At 49.0% G+C, this 21,652-nt stretch overlaps 8 protein-coding genes across 8 annotated transcripts; 5 read left to right on the top strand and 3 right to left on the bottom strand.

The window, feature by feature from the left end:
* Window positions 1-1,565: 1,565 nt before the first annotated feature.
* FOXG_14162 (uncharacterized protein) lies at window positions 1,566-1,982 on the top strand (the record flags this gene model as incomplete). The annotated part of the gene is made up of 1 exon (XM_018394227.1): window positions 1,566-1,982. One exon carries the CDS (start codon window positions 1,566-1,568, stop codon window positions 1,980-1,982), a length of 417 nt encoding a protein of 138 aa, XP_018253800.1.
* Window positions 1,983-8,345: 6,363 nt separating this feature from the next.
* Window positions 8,346-9,307, bottom strand: FOXG_21466 (uncharacterized protein). Its single transcript, XM_018401806.1, has one exon. It carries the CDS (start codon window positions 8,998-9,000, stop codon window positions 8,650-8,652), a length of 351 nt encoding a protein of 116 aa, XP_018253799.1. The 5' UTR covers window positions 9,001-9,307; the 3' UTR covers window positions 8,346-8,649.
* Window positions 9,308-10,200: 893 nt separating this feature from the next.
* FOXG_14161 (uncharacterized protein) lies at window positions 10,201-11,912 on the top strand (the record flags this gene model as incomplete). The annotated part of the gene is made up of 1 exon (XM_018394226.1): window positions 10,201-11,912. One exon carries the CDS (start codon window positions 10,201-10,203, stop codon window positions 11,770-11,772), a length of 1,572 nt encoding a protein of 523 aa, XP_018253798.1. The 3' UTR covers window positions 11,773-11,912.
* A 154-nt stretch (window positions 11,913-12,066) lies between these two features.
* FOXG_14160 (uncharacterized protein) lies at window positions 12,067-12,411 on the top strand (the record flags this gene model as incomplete). Its single annotated transcript, XM_018394225.1, has 1 exon — window positions 12,067-12,411. One exon carries the CDS (start codon window positions 12,067-12,069, stop codon window positions 12,409-12,411), a length of 345 nt encoding a protein of 114 aa, XP_018253797.1.
* A 518-nt stretch (window positions 12,412-12,929) lies between these two features.
* On the top strand, window positions 12,930-16,146 carry FOXG_21465 (uncharacterized protein; the record flags this gene model as incomplete). Its single annotated transcript, XM_018401805.1, has 2 exons — window positions 12,930-13,234; window positions 15,102-16,146. The coding sequence occupies 2 exons, from the start codon at window positions 12,930-12,932 to the stop codon at window positions 16,144-16,146; spliced, it is 1,350 nt and encodes a 449-aa protein (XP_018253796.1).
* Window positions 16,147-16,343: 197 nt separating this feature from the next.
* On the top strand, window positions 16,344-17,037 carry FOXG_21464 (uncharacterized protein; the record flags this gene model as incomplete). Its single annotated transcript, XM_018401804.1, has 2 exons — window positions 16,344-16,550; window positions 16,606-17,037. The coding sequence occupies 2 exons, from the start codon at window positions 16,344-16,346 to the stop codon at window positions 17,035-17,037; spliced, it is 639 nt and encodes a 212-aa protein (XP_018253795.1).
* Window positions 17,038-17,337: 300 nt separating this feature from the next.
* On the bottom strand, window positions 17,338-18,032 carry FOXG_21463 (uncharacterized protein). The gene has a single exon (XM_018401803.1). The coding sequence runs from the start codon at window positions 17,887-17,889 to the stop codon at window positions 17,515-17,517; it is 375 nt and encodes a 124-aa protein (XP_018253794.1). The 5' UTR covers window positions 17,890-18,032; the 3' UTR covers window positions 17,338-17,514.
* Window positions 18,033-19,077: 1,045 nt separating this feature from the next.
* FOXG_21462 (uncharacterized protein) lies at window positions 19,078-20,867 on the bottom strand. The gene is made up of 4 exons (XM_018401802.1): window positions 20,442-20,867; window positions 20,281-20,386; window positions 20,124-20,232; window positions 19,078-20,063 (listed from the first exon to the last, which is right to left on the bottom strand). Exons 1-4 carry the CDS (start codon window positions 20,765-20,767, stop codon window positions 19,855-19,857), a joined length of 750 nt encoding a protein of 249 aa, XP_018253793.1. The 5' UTR covers window positions 20,768-20,867; the 3' UTR covers window positions 19,078-19,854.
* Between the last annotated feature and the right edge of the window lie 785 nt (window positions 20,868-21,652).

The following is a 21,652-nucleotide window of genomic DNA, read 5'->3' as shown; positions in this document are numbered from 1 at the left end:
ATATAGGGTAGGGGAATAATGACTTTTGGCTGCTATTTGGACATAGCCGAGTAATTGGCAAAGAGTATACTCAATTACAGAAACTTCTGAGCAAAATTACTGATAATCAAATGAGGCTACTAGCCCAAGACTGTGTAATAATTTAGGGACACATTCTTGCAGGTCGGTCGAGGATTCGGAAACTGCCATGATTCCGCTGCCCGTTCCGAAAAGTCGAGATTCTATGGTAAGTATGTTTCCTTCCACCTGTGTGTGAGACGCAATACAGATGGTAGTTGCCATGATATCTATTTAGTTCTCTGTCGACTAACGCGTCATTGTCAGCTAACTTTATGCTCTCTCATCGCTTGTGAATAATTTTGCCTACTGGTTCTTGTGCGGATACGATGATACGATGCCTCAAGTGAAGCCGCCAAACAATCACTCATCGAGTAAGCTACCCTTTTTAGGTCTAGTATCTAGTTTCCGCAGCCAACCATCTTACACGAATGCTTTGGCCTTGCACCGTAGAGCTTGGCAGCTTTAGCAGCATAATAACGTAGAAGCGCGCTTTATTTTGTCGATTAGATGTCGGCTGGGGTCTTGGAAAATTCTCTTGGGACAAGTAAACGACATATACATATCGAGGCATATCGGCCGCACGAGGCTAAACGCTTAACAGTATCGATTGTTGTAACCGCGTGGATCGATAGTTAGCTGTATTTGGAAATATCAACAACGACGTCGGAACAATCACATCATGAAGCGACAATTCGAAAGCACTCGGACTGATCATGTCACGGCCACTGGTCGAAGCGAGACGACTCTACTCTTCTATTCCTAATCATCAGGTACCCCTGTTCACTTCCCAAATACTTGTCTATCTCCGGTTTATTGCCATATAACTCATACCATTTTGATCTGCGCGGGCCTGGTTGCCTAGCTCATCAGCTCCCTGATTCATCCTCCGAGCCACTCGCCAGAACAGCACGTCAAAATTGGATGCATTAAGTCTCCAACAAGTGTAGGTAACTCCTTAAATTGTTTCGCGTTTTCGACCAGTCTCCGTTTGGCGGTCTTGCAACCATGAGTCTCCCATTTCAATGCCCATTCAGTCATCCCTTTAACAAGATAGTCCGAGTCTGCCTTGCTGACAATTGTATGGAACGGCTCATCCCCAAACGCCATGACTCATACAAACTCTTTTACTGGCTTGAGTGCAAGGATGCCGGCGTTTAATTCTGCGATCTGATTCGTCACATGCGGCAGCTTTAACGCTTACCTGGCCATTACCCTTGCAAACACCGTCAACTAAGATGAAGATGCTGTCGAAATGTGATACGCATACCGTGGTAGTTACCAGCCGTCGAAGATTTCCATTTGAAAACAAGGAAGATTCGAGGTACCTTCCCTACAAATACAGCAGCTGTCTGAGTTAGGCTAGTACATTTTGAGGTTACTTATCAGCTGTTATTTTCGCCCCAATAAGAACGATAAGCCCTAAATAACTTATCAGCAGGCGTGATTGCCGATAACGCGGGATATTGTTGGGGTCAGAGACGACGAGAGACTTCCGCTTCATTGGTATGCCCCCCGGTACGATCCTCCTGACGCCTACGAGTGTCAAGATAGAGTGCCAAAGAAAACGTCCATGGCAGCAAGTCGATGTCTCGCGCAGAGGGCTGCCATGTGCGCCAGCGTTTGTATGTACGGACTACAAGGTGCAGGGAAGAACGTTAGATCTGGTGGCGCTGGAGCTGCGAGGGACCAGGACCACCAACATTGATGGCCAGGCGGTCCCGAGCCAATGCGACCCTTATAGCCTGTACGTACAGCTGTCGCGGTGCAGAACGCTGGACGGCATCATGCTCCTGTCTAGGGCGCGAGAGCATGACTTGATAGGGAAGACGGTACCGGCGGAGATGGCCCAGGCTGAACTGAGGCTGGAGCAGCTGAGCGAGGAGACACTCAAGGGCGCGGAATCCCGGGACTGGCTAGAATAGATTTGAAACTAATTCGGTTCGAAGGAAGAAGGCAGAGATAAAGCAGGGAAATTGAATATAGGAAGGGAAATGCGATTTTGGTTCGCCAGGTTTGACGGGGTCCGGCATGTTGAAGCAAAAACGGGTTGATTGTGTTGTTATTAGTTCTAAGTTACATCTGTCTGAGAGGAGCACAGCTCCTTACATAGTATCCACATCGCAGCCACCAGTAGGTCGGACCACCTTAGCCACACTGTCTCAACACTCCCACTCGAGCTGCTGTTGGGCTTGATGTGCACGCCTGTCGAGCCTCGTTAAAACCCCAAAAACACCTTCGTGGGTGAAAACTGCAGGGAAAGAGCTATCTCGACATGGGCGCTCAGGATCTCTTAATGGTCTCGTGCACTCTTGGAGCAGTGAGTCTTCTTCTGTCCGCAGAAGATCTCCCTCAAAGTTCATCTTTGCACCTTTCCTTTCAGTCCAGTGCGATCCTGAACTTGCGGGTCTTCTTCTTGTCCACAGAAGATCTCCTACTGACACCCATCTTTGCACGGTCTTGCAAGCTTTCTTGGGACTGCAGGTCTTCTTCTATCCACAGAAGATCTCCTGCCTCTGCCCGTCTCTGCAGGTCTTGCAATCTTTCTTTGGCATCGTAGGTCTTCTTCTATGCACAGAAGATCTCCCACTGAAACCCATCTCTGCAGGTTTCGCAAGCTTTCTTGGGACTGCAGGTCTTCTTCTGTCCACAGAAAATCTCCTGCCTATGCCCATCTCTGCAGGTCTTGCGATCTTGGGGTTGCAGGTCTTCTATCAGGTCTTCTATCCGCAGAAGATCCCCTGCCTACACCCGTCTCTGCAGGTCTTGAGGTCTTTCTTGAAATTGTAGGTCTCTTGTCCATGATGGGTCTCCCACTTCAGTCCATCTTTGCACGTTCCTCACGCTCGGCACAACCTCGAGACCATGGATTTCCTTCTACTTGTTTAGAAGCTCTCCCATTCTAATTCATCTTTGCGCCTTCCTCACGTTTCCGTGCAATCTTAGATCCGTGGGTCTCCTGTATGTTCATGGCAGGTCTCCTGTTTTGGTTCATCTCTGCACCTTCTCATGGTCGTCGTTCTTTGAGACCTAGTGCTTGTCTAAATAATAGGAACCGATCCTTTGGCAACGCCTTTGTTAGACCGTCGGCCACTTGTTTGCCTGTCGGAATGTACTGGAACTCAATGGTTCCATCATTGACTTTCTCTCTGCAGTAATGATGCTGAATATCAATGTGCTTGGTTCTTGTATGGAACTGCGGATTCTTCGACATTGCGATCGCTCCTTGGTTGTCCCCGAAAATTACAGTTGTCTTTAGTTCTGGAACATCCTTGTATTCTTTCAACAGTTCTTGGAGCAGAGCTCGCAGCCAGACTGCTTCTTTTGCGGCTGCGGTTTGCCCCATGTATTCTGCTTCGCATGAAGACAGGGCCACTGTTCTTTGTCTCTTCGAGCTCCAGCTGATAGCGCCCGTACCAAGGTTGAACACATATCCAGACGTTGATCTTCGAGTCTCCAGGTCTCCCGCCCAATCCGAGTCGGTGTAGCCGAGGAGAGGTTGCAGTCCTCCTTGGTACACTAGTTCCAGATTTTGCGATCCCTTAAGGTATCGAAAGATACGCTTGACAGCTGTCTGATGCTCATTGGTTGGGTTCGCTAGGTGTCGACTGCATAAGGAGACAGCAAAAGCAATGTCGGGTCTCGTCCCCAGCATGAGATACATCAGGGACCCAATCGCCTTGGCATACCACTCTTTGAGTTTGTCCGCTGCCTTGTAGTCAGGGCCTGGTTCTCCGAACTTGCTAGTCGAAACTGGTGTGGCATTGGGAGCGCACTGGTCCATTCCAAAGTCTCTAAGTACTTTCTCGAGGTAGGTCATCTGCGACAAGAAGATCGATCGGGTGGCTCTGTCTCTTCTTACGGACATGCCCAGGTAGTATTTGCATGGGCCCAGGTCCGTCATCTTGAACTTATTGCACAGATCTTGCTTGACCGCCACGATCTCGCCCTTGGAGGGCCCGGCAATAAGTAGATCGTCCACATAGACCGCAATGAACGTGTGACCTTTCACAAAGACTCCCATATCTGAAAGTAAAGGCTTGAACCCGAGGGTCGCGAGGAATGTCGAGAGAGTCTCATACCACACTCTTGGTGCTTGCTTCAGTCCATACAAGGCTCTCAAGAGCTTGCAGACTCTCCCACTTCCATCGTCGAATCCTTCGGGTTGCTGGACGTATATCTCCTCATTTACGAGGCCATAGAGGAATGCTGTCTTGACGTCCATTTGTTCCAGTTCCAAATCGAGTGCTGCCGCGATGGCAAATATCATCTTGTAGCTCATCGGCTTGACAACAGAGGCGAAGGTTTCGTTGAAGTCAATTCCTTCCCTTTGCTCGAATCCTCTCACGACAAATCGCGCTTTGTACCGTAGAACTTGCCCATTTTCTCCTCTTTTGAGCTTAAACACCCATTTGCCTCGAAGAGCCTTTCGTCCTGGGGGAAGCGTGACTAAGGTCCAGACACCATTCTCGACCAGAGATCCGTGTTCATCCTTCAATCCTCCCCACCAGAGTTTTCCATGTACACCCTGCGTGGCTTCCTTGAAGGTTCTTGGCTCGGACTGATCGATATCGCGAGCCACTAGATACAGTTGTTCTGCAACCGTTGCTAGGAAGGCGAAGTTTGTGCTGGCGAGTATGTATCTCGATGGCAGCTGTCCCCTGGTCGATCTTTCGGGCAGCCGAGACTCTGCATGCTCCTCTGTTTCTTCCGATGACACTTCGCGCTCGTCTGTGGCAACATGAATACTCGATCTGGTTGACTTTTGGTCTGGATCCCATCCTGTATCTCCCACTGGGGGCTCATCCGGCGTCGTCTCTCCACGGCCTGTTTCCCCGCTTCTGTTCGCCTCTCTCAACGCGATCGGAAGGGGCGACGGCTCTAGAACGATGGCATTTCCCACATCGCTATCCTCTTCTCCGACTACTCGTCGTCGTTGTGATGGTCTCTGGTCACTCATTTGATGCGTGAGATTGTCGAGTGTTGGTTCGACATTTTTGATGTTTTCAGAGAAGACAACATTGTTAGACACAAAGACTCGTCCCCGTTCGTCAAGGAGTATATAGTTTGTACTGCCCTGATAGCCGAGAAGCTGACAGGGAATACTCTTCGACTGCATCTTCTTTCGCTTAGAGGATGGAAGCAGAGCCCATCCTCGTGAGCCAAGAACTCGCAGATGGCTGAGGTCAGGAACATCTCCATACCAGGCTTGGTAAGGAGTAGTAGAAATGCTCGCCGTAGGACAGAGATTTCGGATGCGGTTCACTGCCTTGAGGAAGTACGGCCACCATTTCAAAGCGAGTCCGGATTTGAGCAGTGTCGGTGTGAGTTTTTCCAGGATGATTCGATTGAGAACTTCAGCCAATCCATTTTGTTCGTGTTGCTCAGTTCCTGTGTAAGAGAGTTTGATTCCTCTGTCCCGGCATAGTCGGGTCAAACTGTGGCTTCGATTCTCTCCCCCTCGGTCGAGGTGCAGGAAGTGACATCGTCTTTCCGGTCTCTCGAACTGTTGCAACAGATGATGGAAGCACTCTTCAAACTCTGACCGTTCTTTGACTGGGTACACCCAGGACATTTGAGTAAAGTCATCAATAAAGCAAACCCAGCACCGGCTGCCGTCTACTCCCACTTCTGGGAATGGTCCGGGCAATATCTGCATGAATACACTCCAGAGGGTAAGTGCCTTTCTTGATCGGTCGGACATGGGGACATTCCCTGAGTTTGCCCTGTACGCAGGCTCCACATGGGTTTGATGTAGAATCATCCGGTCGAATTCCAGTAGACATATTCATCAGTCTCTTGATATTCCTCTCTCCCAAATGTGCGAGTCGCTCGTGCCAAAGGTGCAGTCGAGGATCTCCCACCGAAAAAGATGCCAAAGCGGTTTGAAAAGGACGGTCCTCAACTTCATCGACTACATATACGCCTGATATTCTTGTCGCAGTGAGGACGACTTTTCCCTTGTTTGTAACCACTGCCTTCCCATTCCGAAAGACAACTTCTGCTCCCTTCTTCTCTAGTGCTGACACAGACAAGAGGTTCGAATGTCCTTCTGGAACATAAAGAGCGTTATCGAGAGTAACATTCTGTGATCCCTTAGGCCCTTGAACGCGGAGGCAGTACGTTCCGCGCCCTCCTGGCATGACCTTTATGTCCGCAATACCATTGATGGGGAGACCGTGGTACCTGTGAAGTGATGTAAAGTTCTCCTGTCGACAAAAGATATGCGAGGAGGCGCCACTATCCAAGACGTGGATACGTTCGAGGGCCCGAGTTTGAAGAGATGCTTGAAGACCGGAAGGTCCGAGTGATGAGCCAATCAATCCAAGGTGGCCTTGGAAGTCATTTTGCCAGAGTGCCAGTCGAGCTTGGTCAGGTTGGAGGTGTGCAGGAGTTGTATACGTGGCAGATTCCAGTTCATCATTCGTCTTCTCCCTTTCCTTCTCCCGAACCTGCATTTTACGTTGTCGTCTCTCGTAACCAGTTTTGATACGATCTCTTCTAAGTTCTGGGTGGAGCCTCCAACAAGTGGACCTGTCATGCCCTTTTCTTCCACAGTATCCACAACATGATGTATCCTGGGCCATCATGGCTCTATGTGCCATCTTGGCCGTGGCGCTTCTTTGTCTGTCCTCCTCCTGAGATGCGGCAAAGATGGCGGTTTCAAACGTAACGGCCTCTTTGAGAACAACGTTGCGATTGCTCGGATTTCGAATAGGAAGGATGTTGTGATTCTGATTGAAGGCAGTGAGAAACACTTCATAGTCCGGACCAAGTCCACAAAGGAACTTATTGACAAAATGCGGTTCCCCGATCTGGCAGGTGTCATCCATCTCCAAGAGTTCAGCCCTGACTTGACGTAGCTTATTTGCGTATTCCATGACCGAATCGCAAGATTCAAGCGTGAGTTCTTGATATCTGCGGTCGAGCTCTTGGAAGATGGCACTTCCGACGGGCCGATATCGGGTCTCAAGGTGGTTGATCATGCCCTGAGCCGTCGAGATCCCCGTGGTAAACACTCGGGCGTTATAACCGAGACGACTTCGAATGGCACCGCATGCTCGATCTTGGCGGCTCCTCCAGGCCTCAATCTGGGTTGCAAGGTCGTTACCTTCTGTTGGTGGTTGAGCATTCCTGGTCAGAAGGTCTCCATATCCACACATGTCCAGAAGGTCGAGCATTTCTCTCTTCCAGGTCAGCCACTGGCTGGTTTGCTCCAGCTTTGGAATGGTGCCGGAACTGCCTATGAGATTGAGCGATTCTTTGGAAAGGGACATGATAGATTCTCGTAGAAGCTAATGATTAAGAGACATGAGGGCGAACGGCAATCGACCAGTCTTGGATCGAGTCTTGGGAATGAATCTTGGCTGCGTTCGGCAACATGATAATGCCGTGCAAATAGGGGTTATCGGAGTCGGGTAGAGATTGTCCGAAGGGTGAAACGCCTAGCGGTCTCAGATATCCATATCATTCCCTCCGTCTGGAGGAAGGGCAATGATCTGATGTCGATCATGTTGCAAACCACGTTTCGGGCATTCTTGGGCTATGTGGGCGTAGGTCGCCCGACCGGAGAACTTCAGCAATCTCAGACTGAAAGGCCGGTCTGGTCTGGCGAATCCGTCTACCAGATTGCAATCTGGGAAAATTTTGGTTATTCAAGATTCGACGATTTAAATTCGCTGCAATAAACGGAGGGTCAAAGGATCTTTCTGTAAACGTTTCTAGACATATCCTGTTAGCGGATCTGCAAGCTCTATCAGAGATCCAAGAGGGAAATAGCTCCAATTAAGCTGAATGCGTATGCGCAGTGGAAGGAAGTCTTTCGACTTCTTGTGTTATCTCGGAAAGTAGAAAGGAGACAGAAAACACTCAGCTTTTTGGTTGGAGAAAAGGTCGTGCCCTCCGGGCTCATAACCTGTTGAAGCAAAAACGGGTTGATTGTGTTGTTATTAGTTCTAAGTTACATCTGTCTGAGAGGAGCACAGCTCCTTACATAGTATCCACATCGCAGCCACCAGTAGGTCGGACCACCTTAGCCACACTGTCTCAACACGGCAAACACAGCCAATGCCTTGCGGATTAGTATTGACCCGCTGTTTCCCCACTTCGCTAACGTCAACGATGTTGGCCGGCTAAGAAAAACGCGATTTGGTTTGGCACGAACTTTACACGACGTCACGTTCAAAAGCACGTGAGATTTGTGCTTGGGTTTTTTTTGGAGCCCCACTTCTTCGCCCGTCCTCTAAGAGTCTTGAGGAACGAAAGGCACATCTTTGTAAAGTCTAGGGTGGGGTCACCTGGGTACATGGCTCTACCTGATAAAGGATGTTCTGGCAGAAATTGGCCTCCTTATGGACGCGTTATCAAATTTCTGGCTTAGCGAATGAAGTACTTGAAGTACCACTGCAGCCCAAATCCTCTATCGAGTTTAATGATATGAATAGTGACCGAATATGCCCTGATATAAACTACTTAATAATCATATGACCAAAAAAGAAAAAAAAGAAAAAAAAAAAATTCAATAACCCAATTCCCATGACACGTATGAAACACTTCAAAGTCAAAAGAATGGGTAGGAGTCACCCAACCCGTCTAAATCTCGCCTGCAAGGGCCGCTTTTTCCGCCACACTAGCCTTCACTCCAGCCACAAGCGCTCGCAAATTCTTAACGCCGAGATATCGTTCCGACAGTTTCACTGCATCGAACGTCACTTGTTTTCTGTAGGAATTCATTAAGGTAGGCTTGCCGCGTTTGTCGAAATAGATATAGACGCGGTCTAAAAGCTCTGTATAGCCGATGCGGAATGTCTCGTCCCTCAGCTGAATTTTTCGGACATCGGAAGTGGCGGAGGGACGTCTAGGGCTTTTGGATTTGGATTTATTAGATTTGTGGTGCAAGACTGTCGTGCCCGCCGCAGTGCCTTTAGATTTCTCTATAGTCATCTTGCCCGAGTTGACAATCAATAGTTAGATATCTTTGGGTCGATTAAGCGAAGACTTTATGCGGCAAATTCCCGCAAGAGAGGGGTCATGGCCGAAGATTTGAGAGAAAGTGGAGCAATCACTGGCCTCATGAAAACCTCAACCGTTTGACGGAGAGAATGCCAGTCTCTAGGTCGAAGTATTCGGAAATAATATTAGCGACTTTGGATCGGGAGCTGGGGTAAAGTAACCATAATGTGATACGAACTGAGGTTGATAGAGGTTGTGGACTGGATCACGAGCGCCAAATTATTGTGGCAGGAAACTCTACACCCCACTTTCAGATTACTAAGATACCGGAACCCAAAGGGACCCAATAAATAGGGCCAGTAGGTACGCTAAGCTGCTTGCGATTCCTCCGCATTGATCCGTGTGCCTGTTGGGTCTCGCCAGCCTCAAGCTGGCAGAATATACTTCAGCTGCTGAAGATAGGATGCTGAACACTTGGAGAAATCGGCCTTGAAGCAAGGCTGTCAGACAGTCAAGCGAGGCTAGACATATCAGCGTGTAACGGTTGCACAAGCCGTTAAACCACAGGGCAAAAGATCGGGCCATAATCGCTATGCAAGCAATCATGGGTGTGCTACAGCTGCCTTATAGAAGCCTTACAGCGCTGTTACGGGCACAAATCGTAACACAGCGGATGAGGAAGAGCGTGGGGCTTCTTGGAGACACGAGCAAAAAAAAAAGCTTAGAAGGGTAAATAGCCTAGCGTACTTACCCTATGAGGTTAAACTTCATTCATTCGTTCATTGAGCCCCGCCCATACTACGATGACTAAGTCCGTATGGGGCTCGGTCCGCCATCTGAGTCTTATGCCACCCACAGGGATACTGCTGTCTCCAAAATAATTACGCAAGCCGTCCACGCAACTGGACGGTTCGCGAATCACGTTGCGAACCGCAAACCTCCATCTACGAAGCCGCAAACTGACCGACATCACGAATTGCATTGCGATAGCATTTGGGCATTTTGAGCAGCATTTTTATGATTATTAATTATTGAGAACACGTAAATCACGACGCGACGCCCCTCGTTGACCCTGCGCGACAGTTTTGGCCTCTCCACCACCGACCGAACCGCACCGCACCGACAACTTTCCCGGCATCACGACCCCGGGAATCTAAAATCACATCGTCAACGGTCCCGAATGCGCCACCCATGACGACTCCGGTGACGACTCCGGTGACGACTCGGCGGCCGCTTCAAGTAATTAGCATGAGCAACGAGCACGGGCGACGGTTGAGCAAGCGTCTCGCTGCAGCGGCGGCGACAGATTATGAGCACGACGATGACTTCGCATTTGTGCGGAAATCGAAGAGAATTAAGACGGACAAGACAGACGAACCGAAGCCGGAAGCAGTGCTAGAGCCAAAGGCGGAACCAGTGAAGAAGTCCGCAAAGGGACGACCTGCGGCGAAGCATCGGGCAGCTAAGGCACCGACGACTAATGGAACGATTGTGGAAGAAGAGGCGCCCGGGAAAGGAACGAGCGCGACGATAAGGCCTGCCACGAGGAAGAGCAGCAGACGAAAAGCGATTGACGCGTCGGATGAGCGAGAAATCAAGGTCCCTAAGAGACCATCAACTAGTAGGAGCACGCGACGATCTGGGGAAGCACAGGAGAAAGAAGCCTCTCAACCAGCGCCATCATCCATACCAGAACCCGAGCCTGAACCCCAACCAGAAACAGTACCTGAAGCAGCACCAGCTTCCCGTGTCAATGGAGCGTCTAAGAAACGCGGATCCGGCGCAAAACCTACTAGACCACCTCCGGACTGGGATAAATCGCCGCAACGCGAACCGCCTGTGCAGTCGGCCACAATTACTCTGCCTATGAGTGATACGCCGATCATTAACAGAAACAAGGAGATGCGGAAGAAGGGGGGCAATAGCAACAGGCGGAGCAGTTTGGGCAACCGTGGAAGAAGGGCGAGCTCTCTGATCGAGAGCGGCCAAACAGCAATACCCCACCGGGAGGTCAACCCGGCGGATTTTTACAAACACATTGCAGCTGAAGGCTTGACGGAGCCTCGGCGTATGAAACAACTGTTGACCTGGTGTGGCGAGCGCGCTCTGGTAGGGAAGCCTCCTCAAGGCACACCGAATTCTAATGCTATTCTTGGTGCTCGTGCTATTCAAGACCGACTGCTAAAAGACTTTGCGGCTGGATCTGAATTCTCAGACTGGTTTAGTCGAGAGGATGACGCGCAAGAAGTTCCTTTAGTGTTGAGGCCCAACCCCAGAAACATTGAGTTGGACGAGAAACTGGCCCAACTGGAAATCAACATCAAAAGATTACAAGATGAGAAGAAGGCTTGGCAAGCAATACGAAAACCACCGCCTGAGCAACCGCCTCTCTTCTCCGAAGGCGAGACTGGGCCTATTGTTCTACCAGGCTTTGATCTGTTGGATCCATACGAAGGCAAGATCAGAGGATTCCTGGCGGACGAGACAGCATCATTCGACGCTGTTCGGTCTCGGACAGAATCAAGGTTGCGGACTATTCAGTCGTCACTCGAGTTTCAGGTCGACCAACTTGCCGACAACGTTCACAAGCTCGAGCAGCGGGTTCTGCTTGCAGGCAAAGAAGCGGATAAGGTCCTTAGTATTAGCGCCCTACGACTTCGACAACGTGAGGAGCGGGAGAAGGCGAGCGCAGGAACCAGGGACATGCCAGCCATCGAGGTTCTAAGGAGCCTAGGGAATATTCTACCTAAAGGAGGCGGGTGAGGGAGCAAAACCTTGAATTTGGAACGATCGTGCTTGATACCCTCTGTTTTCCTTCATTAGCCCTGTTCTTCAGCCTATGACATGGATGACGAGACGAGATAAGACAAGATTATGCGCCTTTTTCTCCCTCAATTAAAAAAAAAAAAAAAAAAGAAAAAAAAAAAAAAGCCGAGCGATTGATTCGCACTTGACTCGACGGGGGAGACTCGATACTTCTTGAATACTTTTGTCATCCTTTTTCGTAAGTTTTGAAAGCCCTGGTAATCGCTTGGCGGCGATTCAGGCCTTTAGCGGATGTCTGGTGTTGCGAACCCCGTATCAGACGTCATTATCGTCATGGGACATGAGCCGGATGCGTCGGGCGGTGGATATCATCGTCCCCAGCGAAAGATGGCCATGACGACGAATCTGTTGGAGATGCAGCAGCAAAATGGCGATATGGGTTGGCAGGAAGAGGGTGGGACTAGCGAGGGAGTTCCAGGACAAAACCGAGCTCGGAAGCAGACTGCCCCTAAGTCATCCGGGGGCGTGGTCGAGGCAGTCCAGAGCTTGAAGCAACTCCTGGGGCAGGACTTCAACTTGAACATCGAAGCGATGGAGGCTGAGTTTCAGCTCGAGTTCACTAAACTCAGAGATTGAATGACCGAGGAAGTCACCAGGGCCACGGCTCAGACGGTACAAGCATTATCGCAAGTCCGAGACCAGCTTATCCAGGCTTGTGGCGAGCTGGAGCAGACTCGACTACAGCTAGACATGCTGAACAAGACTGAAACACCACGGCCGTCGGTTTAATCGTATGTAGACGCAATCAGGATAACACTCACTAGCATGTCTAGCTAATCTTCATCTGCGGCCCGATCGGCAACTCCGGAACCGGTGTTCTGCACAGTGGATACGTCTAGAGTTCCTGAAGACCACATTGGAGACGCTACACCGACGATTATCCACAAGACAGTTGAGCAGGAAATGCGAAAGTCGAGTGACCAACCTCACTGGCGATGCGTCGCAGTGACCAGAGATGGACGGAATACCAACCGCCTCAGGATCATCGGTAGGAACGAAGAAGAAATACAAAAGATCAAGACCATCCTCGAAACCAGGAAGCTCTAGGTGTAAGAGTCCTTCGAGACCAATTATATCCTATCAAAGTTGATAGCATGAACCGTACGACCGTTTTTGACCAGGAATTTAATGTTCTCCCCGGAGCAATGGAAACCTTGAGCCATCAGAATGGAGTCAAGATTGCCAAAGTGGCCTGGCTGAGCCGAAAGGTCAACCCTAAGACATATGGGTCCATGGTGGTGTACCTCACTAAAACCAACGATGCCAAGAGACTACTACAAACTTTCTCGTCGCAGGTGAATCGACATATGCGAGTGTATTCGAGCAGATCACTGGACCGGAACAATGCTATAACTGCCAAGGGCTTGGTCACAAAGCATTCTTGTGCAGCAAGAATCGAGTATGTACAAGATGCGCCGCCGAGAGCCACCATCACAGTGAGTGCCAGGCACAGATACCCAAATGTGCTCTCTGCAGCGGTCCGCATGAGTCATTCAGTAGAAATTGCCTGAAACTTCACCCCAGGCGGCATGAGTAGGTTGCTCCAGGTGATTCAACTGAATGTAAGAAAGCAGGATATGGTGCACGAGAGCCTCATGAACGATAAGCAACTTCAGGATTACGCAGCAATAGCGATCCAACCGAAGAATGTTTGTTATTCTTCTTTTCTTTTCTTTTCCTTTCTTTTTCTTATCAGTATTGGGTGCGCAATTTTATTTGGGCACTTAGGTGCCTATGTATTGGCAGATCAATAAATAATTCATGATGTTCTGTCATACATAATATTGTTTTCGTTTCAAAGTGGTATTTATGGAGGCTGGGTGGATTTATTCTCTTAGGGTCCATGGCCGGAACCTGTCTTATCTTTTGAGCTTATCGATTTTACGATAAGCATGATAACAAGAATGACATCACGCCAAAAGGTTGACCAATCTTGATCAACATTGCGCACGTGGTTATGGTCTGTAAACTGGTAAACGTACTTTTCCGGCCTTGACTTGATGCTTACTGAAAAGAAGGAGTCAGTAAATTGACTCCAACAACAGATGTCTTGTCGCTGGAGCTGCTGGCTCTCTTTGCTCCTGCCGTCAGGGTACGTTTGTGATAAGGGATTTGTTTGTAGCAAGCTGTATTGCTCCCCCCTATTTGCTTTTCGTTATCGGTTGCTGGACTAGTAGGTAAGTCGCCTTTTCGATCCTCCACTCGTCTCTTACCAGGAACCTCTTCTCGCGCAGACACGTTACGATGTGGCACTTTGAGAGACTTCTAATCGACTGTTACACACATATCCCGTCGCGTTCACTAAAATCTTCGCGATGGCGGCGATGACCTGCGTCCTGTCCAGGGCTGCCGTCAGATCAATCAAATCAGATTAGGACGTAAATCTGAACTGAACTGATAATTTGCCCTCTACATTTGATCTGATTGATTGATTGATAGATATCTGATATATAATAGGTCACGTGGAGCTATTCCCAGCCTCACGATTCTGCCCGTGGGATCTGACTGCCTTGTTGCTTAAGCATACCGCCCCCCCCCCCCAAGAGTAACACACCCTCCCCTTATCCAGTTCTTCAGTAATTGGATCGACTCAATGCTCGAGAGAATGTCGCTGTGAGCTGACTGTAAGCTTCGCAAGACTGAATGTTCTCTCACAATCGGTTGACATGGCCGGGATTGCAAGGGCATCCAATGCAAGTCTACTCAAACGCGGGATTGCTATGATCAATCCACAAAGTCTGGCTAAATCTATGCCGTATCAGAACGAGAGGTAGAAAAAAGGGGTGATCTACCGTATTTACTCACGAGAATCGGAACGCCCTGTGGAGTCAACTACCCTTCTTACGGCTGATTTAGCAGCATATAATTGGCTTTTTGGATTTAACACGGCTATAATCGACTTTTTGAGAGTCTAAAAAGGAATTGGCCGCTTAGTACATGGCATTTGACTCCACAGGGCGTTCCGAATCTCATGAGTAAATACGGGTATCTTTAGATTCGCCTCTACCTAAGACCCCGGCAAGCAAGGGTCCAGGACCAATCAGCTCCGCTGACCCCTGTAACATTGTAGCGTTTCAGGAAGAGCCACTCTCTCCGGAGCCGGAACATACGGATAATCCGGTGTATCTAGGGTAGCTGCTCTCCATTCAGATATATCAGATGTACAGACGTTGTATTTGAATTGATTGATCTGGCAAAATTCCATATCTGATTTGAATTGATTGATTTGATTGATATATCTGATTGTTAATCTGATCTGACGGCAGCCCTGGTCCTGTCCCTCTTTGTCTCTACCCCGTGTTTGCTGATAGCTCTTACCCATCGTCTCCATCGATCCCGGGAGAAACTCAATCTGCCGACACACCCGACCAGCCGTTTAAGGAAGGTAAAGGTAACGACAGCAGATCTGAGGCCCATACGGCAACCGAGTCGATAAGTGAGGTACCAGGTATTGCAGTGCCCAAGTCTACAGCCACAAGATTCGAAGATGAAGAAGGCAGCCTCATCAATACTAGCAAGACTCAGCATTGGGATGTTTCGGCCCCTTCCGCGGCTGGCGAGTTGGAGGATGTGCATGAGGTGCCATCCGCGACTAGTGAGGATGTTCAGCAGGAGGCGATCCCATCTTATCCCACTATGGACGGTCAGGCGACAAAAACATCAACACAATCATACGCCTCAACGACTTCTGCCGGAGCTGAGTCTATTACAGTGAACGAGGAAGCGCAAAGCCGGAGTCAGTCACCGAAGTATCATCTGTTCCGTCTTCTATCAGTGGTGCGACCAAATCGGAGACAGCGCCACCATCAGGATTGTCAACGAGAACGACAACAATGCACACGCAGACAGATGGCTCTCATAGTATCAAGACGGGAAGCCCAAGCGGCACCTCGTTCCAGGAAGAATGCACAGAATCGTCCAAACACCTCTCGGTTCAAGTCCTCTGGAGGAGCGAATACTAGTTTGGCATCAAATTTGACTACAGATACAGCTACATCTTTAATAACTCAGCCCAAGGAACCAGGTGGATCGACCACAAGCTCTGGGGGCACTACGATAACTGAAGGTAGCTCCACACAAACAAAGTCCGCATATCTGGATACAGCGTCTGATGAGACCACCTCATCTTTGGATATGGTGTTGGAGAAGACGACGACCGAGGTTATCGCTTCAACTAATACTGGTTCAGCGGATCAAACGGGCGGACAAACCACAACATTGTCGACAGAAACGAAAACAACATTGACAACTTCAGCATCAAAGAAAACGTCGGGTCCCACGACCACCACGAATTTATATGACGAAAAATAGGCACGTCTCGCAATGTGTTTTTACGATTCAGACTTGCAAAGGGTCGGACAGAGGGATGCCGAAATGGTGTACTCAAAGGTAAAGAATTTCTGCGGCACATCGGATGTCGATAGAAGCATGAAAGTCGGAGAAAAATGACAATGCCCAATCATCCAACACTGATGCCAATTCAAAACCTAACAACTCTTATGCGGGCCATGTCCAAAAAGCCCGAAGAGACTGACATCACTATGGATGGGAGCACAATCTCCGAGGCTACCCCTTATGAGATATTCAAGCTTGCGCTTGACTTTGCAACCCGGACGATTTCGCAAGTCCTTCGCCGCCGGGAAGACACCAATACGTTGCCCTTCGTGCATTCCATTCTGGCCTTCATCAGCGGCTATTTCCCACTTGGAGGACGCGTATCCCCGGAAACTAACTTCCATTATGCTGAGCACCCTCTTGATTTCCCGCCAGCCTGGGTATGAGATCCATGGCCTCTTCCGCCTGCCGGAAAAGGACCAGCTCCCGCACCCGTTACCCGAGGATTTTGCCATGCGAGGCCTAGTCTACGTCGAGGACTATTTCCCCAACGGATGGTTCAGTAATGACAAAATAGACGAACTTGGGAAGTATTTTGAGTTACCGTCTGTCTCAGAAGAGGGCGAGTGCCGCATTCTGTCTCTTGGATACAATTTTGCATTCTCAGGTAACTGGCTTCTCTGGAATGAAGAAACTCGCCAATTCGAGGTTCCCGAAAAGTATAATGTCAAGATAAACCTGGGTAACAGGCAAAGAACAACGCCGAGTAATAGGACGCGCCCATATGAGCTCAATGTCTGCTCTTCTGGTAGGGCACTTCCATGTTCGCACATTGGTGCTTCAAGTACTCTCAAGACTTGTTCCTAGTAGTCTATCTCTTTCTTCTACCACTACGAAACTGTTCATCATTTTGGAGGGTTAGTGAGTGCAATATCAGTGGAGATTAAGCTGGCTTGGAGTTTATGTTGCTTTTCTTATGTTTGGGAGGAATGCTGGATCATTATAGCCACTGGTTTTATAGACATCTTAGTTTTTTATACTTTTGGTTGCAAAGGATTTGAACATTTGTGTTTCACTATTTGGGCTCTTTATCGCCAGTTATCTCAGATATAGACGTCCATCCCATCCTCAAACCTGGTTTCGATAGCGAATTTCTTGTTAATCATTCTATGGAAGTACAGTACACGCTTGGTCCCAGATGTGAGGTAGTGCTTCTGAATCTATACCAGGGGTATTTCCATCAATTGCTGGTGCGAACATCATATTGGAGTGAGATGCCATCCATCGTCCCCTTTGTCCTAGCTCTCTATCTGATAAACATCAAGGGCCTCATCAGCTCCATGGCTACAACATGCATAGAAAAGTCATGATAATACAAACAGGGGACCGTAGATGCTGTCCCTTGCAAAGTTTCTGTGTCAAACCAGATTCCCTCCACGCGACAAAGGCTGCAGCTATAACTGTAACCGTTACGAGCACGTAATGCGAAGTCCCAACGATGCGTCGTGTAGTAGCACTACCTGACGCTTTGTCGTCGGGGAGGTCCGTATTGTTGGACAGAGTTTCACCGATAAGAATAGCCACGAAACCGTTAACCCCTGCGACAGTGACAGTGAACTTATTGAGTGCATCATAGCGACCGTTTCCGATGAACTCGTTGAATATTGGATGCTGTTGTTGTCGTCGCATGCGCAGCGCTCGTATCGCAAACATCCACATAGAAGGCAGCACTCCTCGCCCTTATTGCTGGTCCCGTTGTAGTATTGGTGAGCATGATTGTATAGATACACGTACGCACCGTAGAGCCACGTGCCGGGCTAGAACGTAAGAGCGGCACCATCTATCATATAGGGCGTAATTCCTCCAGGGCTCGCGGCGCCGGCATTATAAGATGTTGTCGAGCCACCGGGGTAGTATTGTCCGCCACAAAAGCTAGGCTGGAGACCTCAACCCTGAGAGCTGCCGCTGTTACTCGATGGACCTGCTGAGCCTCATCTACTGCTACTCCAGCCGCGCCACCCACCTTTGCCCCCACCACGACGTTTGTATAGCTCATGCTGGTCAGAACTGGACTCTTCTTTACTGGGAATGATATGGAGGGCTACGTCGATAACGGAAGCAACCGCCGATGAGACGAGTGTGGCTAGTAGGAGTGCGAAGTTGGGCATCATTCTGGAGTTGCGAAAGAGAAAAGGTTGGCCCAGATGTCAAGTCGATTGCAGACCACAAGTCGCAAACTAGAGGCGTAAGAAGGCTTGAACTGACGTCAGTAGTTATCGCTTTACTGGCTGAAGTCCGAACTGGCGAAGGGCGAGCCCGAAGGAGCTGATAACCGGGGATAGCTTCTCTTGCAAAGAACTAGAAAGTGCAGTGTTCCTTTAGTAATTGTCTACGAAGAGCGATTAAGTTGCCACTTCGGAAAGGATGGGCAAGGGTATGGCGGGTCGAAAGGTGTTTGTTCTAAACGACTTTTGAGTGTGGACTTGCAAGGAGAAGCTGTCAAGCTTCCTTCTGGGCATAGGTGATGACGAGGTTTATTGCGTTTCTTACAATTGTACTTGCGGATTCCCATTCTAAGATATTGCTTTTTTAGAAACAAGGTCTTTGATAAAAGTCAGCAAGCAGCTCATTTGGCCCATCCTCAGGCCAATCCCATTCCTAGATGTGAGAACACCCTGAAGTGATCTTAAGTTGTGGAAATGCATCCGATTGGGAATATATATATATAGGCCGGCTTTGCTATTTCACTGCAGTTTGGCGAAACTTCAACAGCCGCACATGGGGAACGGCATTCAGAATCCTTCCAGGGCGCGTTATTCAACAGAAGCCTTGTTTTTTGTTTCGGCGCTGGAGCTGAGAGTTAGAACACCGTCTCTATCGTGCAATGATCTGATCCATGTTCCGTACCATGTATTTCACATTTGATGTTCACATTCGCAAACTCCTCGGAAGCAAGAATCAAGCCAAGCGTTGTTTCGTAGTCTCCTCTTTGACATGTCTTTGTGCCACACCGGAGAAGGCTCCGAAGCATGAAGTGGTTTATCAAATCGATGATCGGATTCACCTCACCCTGCCTTGCCGCTGTTATGTCGTCTCCTCCCCACATCTGGTCGTGACGGTTGAAGGCGCCAGTAATCACCACATCTACCATTCTTCCTGGACTTCGCCTCACTTCCGTGATAGCCCTACCAAGTTTGCTGCACATGTCCCTCAGAGTTTGGGCATCTCCACCCGGTACGTAGACAGATGCCATGAAGACCAGGCGCTCTGGCAGCCGAATATCCGCTACCGTCACATCTAGACACTCTACTGACAACTTGCTCCGCCTCCACTTCTTTGTTCGCTCAAAGCATACTCTGGATCACTCATCCGCCTTTCTCAGCCGGCGACACCATCCTGACTGATCCGCGATACCCATCGACACTGTCAACAGCTTTCCTTGGATCCGTCATGCTTCGGGTTCTTGAATGGTCAACACGGTTGCATCCTGAATATTTCTTGTCGCTCATCAGACTTTCGTGTACCGACCCTTGTTTTCTTGCATTCATTTGAGACAATCAGAACACGTTATTCATGTTGTGACGGATAGAGCTTCTGACAGTTTCTGCTGTGATGGTGACCTTCAGGCGCACACCTGCCGCAGACTTGCGGTCGGTCGCATTGGTAAGCTTTGTGGTTCGTGATCTATTGATCCAGAAAGAGAGCAAGTAATTGAGGATTCAGCGCTTCCAAATACCGCTGAACCTCGTCTCGGACTGTGTCAGACTTTGGGCATCCAATTCTGCTTAGTTCTCCTGTTATCAGCTGCGGCAGTTCCCTTCCTAAGAAACGTCTATACTCTTGGGGTAGATTGATCTCCATACCCGCCGCATCTTCGTCACTATCACGGACATCTAATTTAACTCTGTTAGTTTTAGTTGGGAGAAGGGAGGGCAAGCGCAAAGCTGGCATACAAGGACTAGGCGCATTCTTGTCATGCGGAAAGGCAATACCGTAAATGTCATTACAATCTTCCTTCTTGGTCTTATTCCTTGTGCCATTTTTATTTCTCATGCTTTTCACCTGCTCTTGGGTCAGACCGTCGTGCTTCTTGATGCTGGGAGTACACACCGGCATTTGCTTTGAATGCTCCTCAAGTTCCTTGACTGATTTGAGATCTTCGTGACATCGCTCACACTGGTACTCGGGCAACAAGTGTTTGCGACACATATGTTCCCTGTTACTGCCAGTCAGATCTCTTGTTGTTCGTCCACGCGTGAACGTATACTTGCTTTAGTCGACGTATAGTTTCATAGCCGGGAAATGCACAGCTCTTCCACTTGCGCTGAACGTATTTGCCGGGGTTATGCTTGAAATATGGGCAGGGAAGCACTGAAGTTTCTAAAGACCTGTTGGCACGTTGGGCCTTTGGCTTTCGTTCGTTTCCGTCATTGCCATTCTTATCGTTGGCCGATTTTCGTTTGATGCCGCAATGGGAGTGGCTTGGATTATCCTCCGTCGTTGCTCCTTCCGATACCCCGATGTGCATGGCTTGAGTATCAAGGGGACCGTCACCTGCATCTCTCTTGAATTCAGAGTAGGGGAGACGATGTTCCATTTGAAGAGAGAACTCATGACAATAAAGCAAGACGGCGATAGCGGTAGTGATAGTGATATATTTTGAGTGCCTGTATCACTTGGAAAACAAATGATGAAGGATATGATTCTACCAAAGGATAAAGCTCTGCCGGGAAATGAGTTTTAAAGTGTTTGAAACGGCTGATGATTGACGCACTACGCAATTGCGCATTTCTTTCCTGCATCAAGTGCTAAAGGGAGCATGCGGGAAAACCGAATGCACGCAATTGCGGCAGGAATATCAGATCCATTCTCGGATTTACGGTACAATATGTACTCGCATTTGCGCAAAACACTTCATGTTATTCTTGTGCTGCTGTTGGTCCTGCCTTCAACGTATCGTTTGCTTCAACTTGCTCCTGAGCCAGTAAACCAAATCGCTTAATTATCCTAATAGCTGATGGAGTCTTGATCTACGGGTACAAGTGAAATGGCAAGAAATTCCACGAAGTCTTTCCCATGGCGTTAAGAGCGCACTGGGTGGGGGTACTGTCAGCTACCTGGTCACTTACGTTCTCGCAGAGTGGTTCTTTGCGTTCAAGGCTATCCGCCGGAGCTGTTGATCCTACGTGCAGCCTTGTACCATCTGCTGGCAGCGAGATCCCTCCACGGTGACTTCGCTGCATACCACGAAAGGTTCAACCATAATGACGCACGTCTGGTCTGCTCATGTGGCCGACGCAAAGCACCTGATCACATCTTCTACTGCAGAAAAGTACAGCCGCGTATAGACGGACCTTGGGGGCTTACAGCCCCCTGGACGAAAGATATACATAGCATAACATAAACCTCTACACACATGATGGCCAGCTATTTATCCCTGTCCTAGCGGCAAAGCTCCAACAACTAGGTATCGCCATTAGAT

Source organism: Fusarium oxysporum, chromosome 14, assembly GCF_000149955.1.
Source record: "Fusarium oxysporum f. sp. lycopersici 4287 chromosome 14, whole genome shotgun sequence".
Lineage (NCBI taxonomy): Eukaryota > Fungi > Ascomycota > Sordariomycetes > Hypocreales > Nectriaceae > Fusarium > Fusarium oxysporum.
Note: the sequence above shows the minus strand (reverse complement) of the source record. Positions and strands in the feature narration are given on the sequence as shown.

Coding starts and splice junctions, on each gene's coding strand:
- FOXG_21466 (XM_018401806.1), bottom strand. CDS start 9,000: ATGACTATAGAGAAATCTAAAGGCACTGCGGCGGGCACGACAGTCTTG.
- FOXG_21462 (XM_018401802.1), bottom strand. CDS start 20,767: ATGGAACATCGTCTCCCCTACTCTGAATTCAAGAGAGATGCAGGTGAC. Junction 20,387..20,441: donor GAAACTATACGTCGACTAAA/GCAAGTATACGT, acceptor TGGCAGTAACAG/GGAACATATGTGTCGCAAAC. Junction 20,233..20,280: donor AGCATTCAAAGCAAATGCCG/GTGTGTACTCCC, acceptor ACCCAAGAGCAG/GTGAAAAGCATGAGAAATAA.
- FOXG_21463 (XM_018401803.1), bottom strand. CDS start 17,889: ATGTGGATGTTTGCGATACGAGCGCTGCGCATGCGACGACAACAACAG.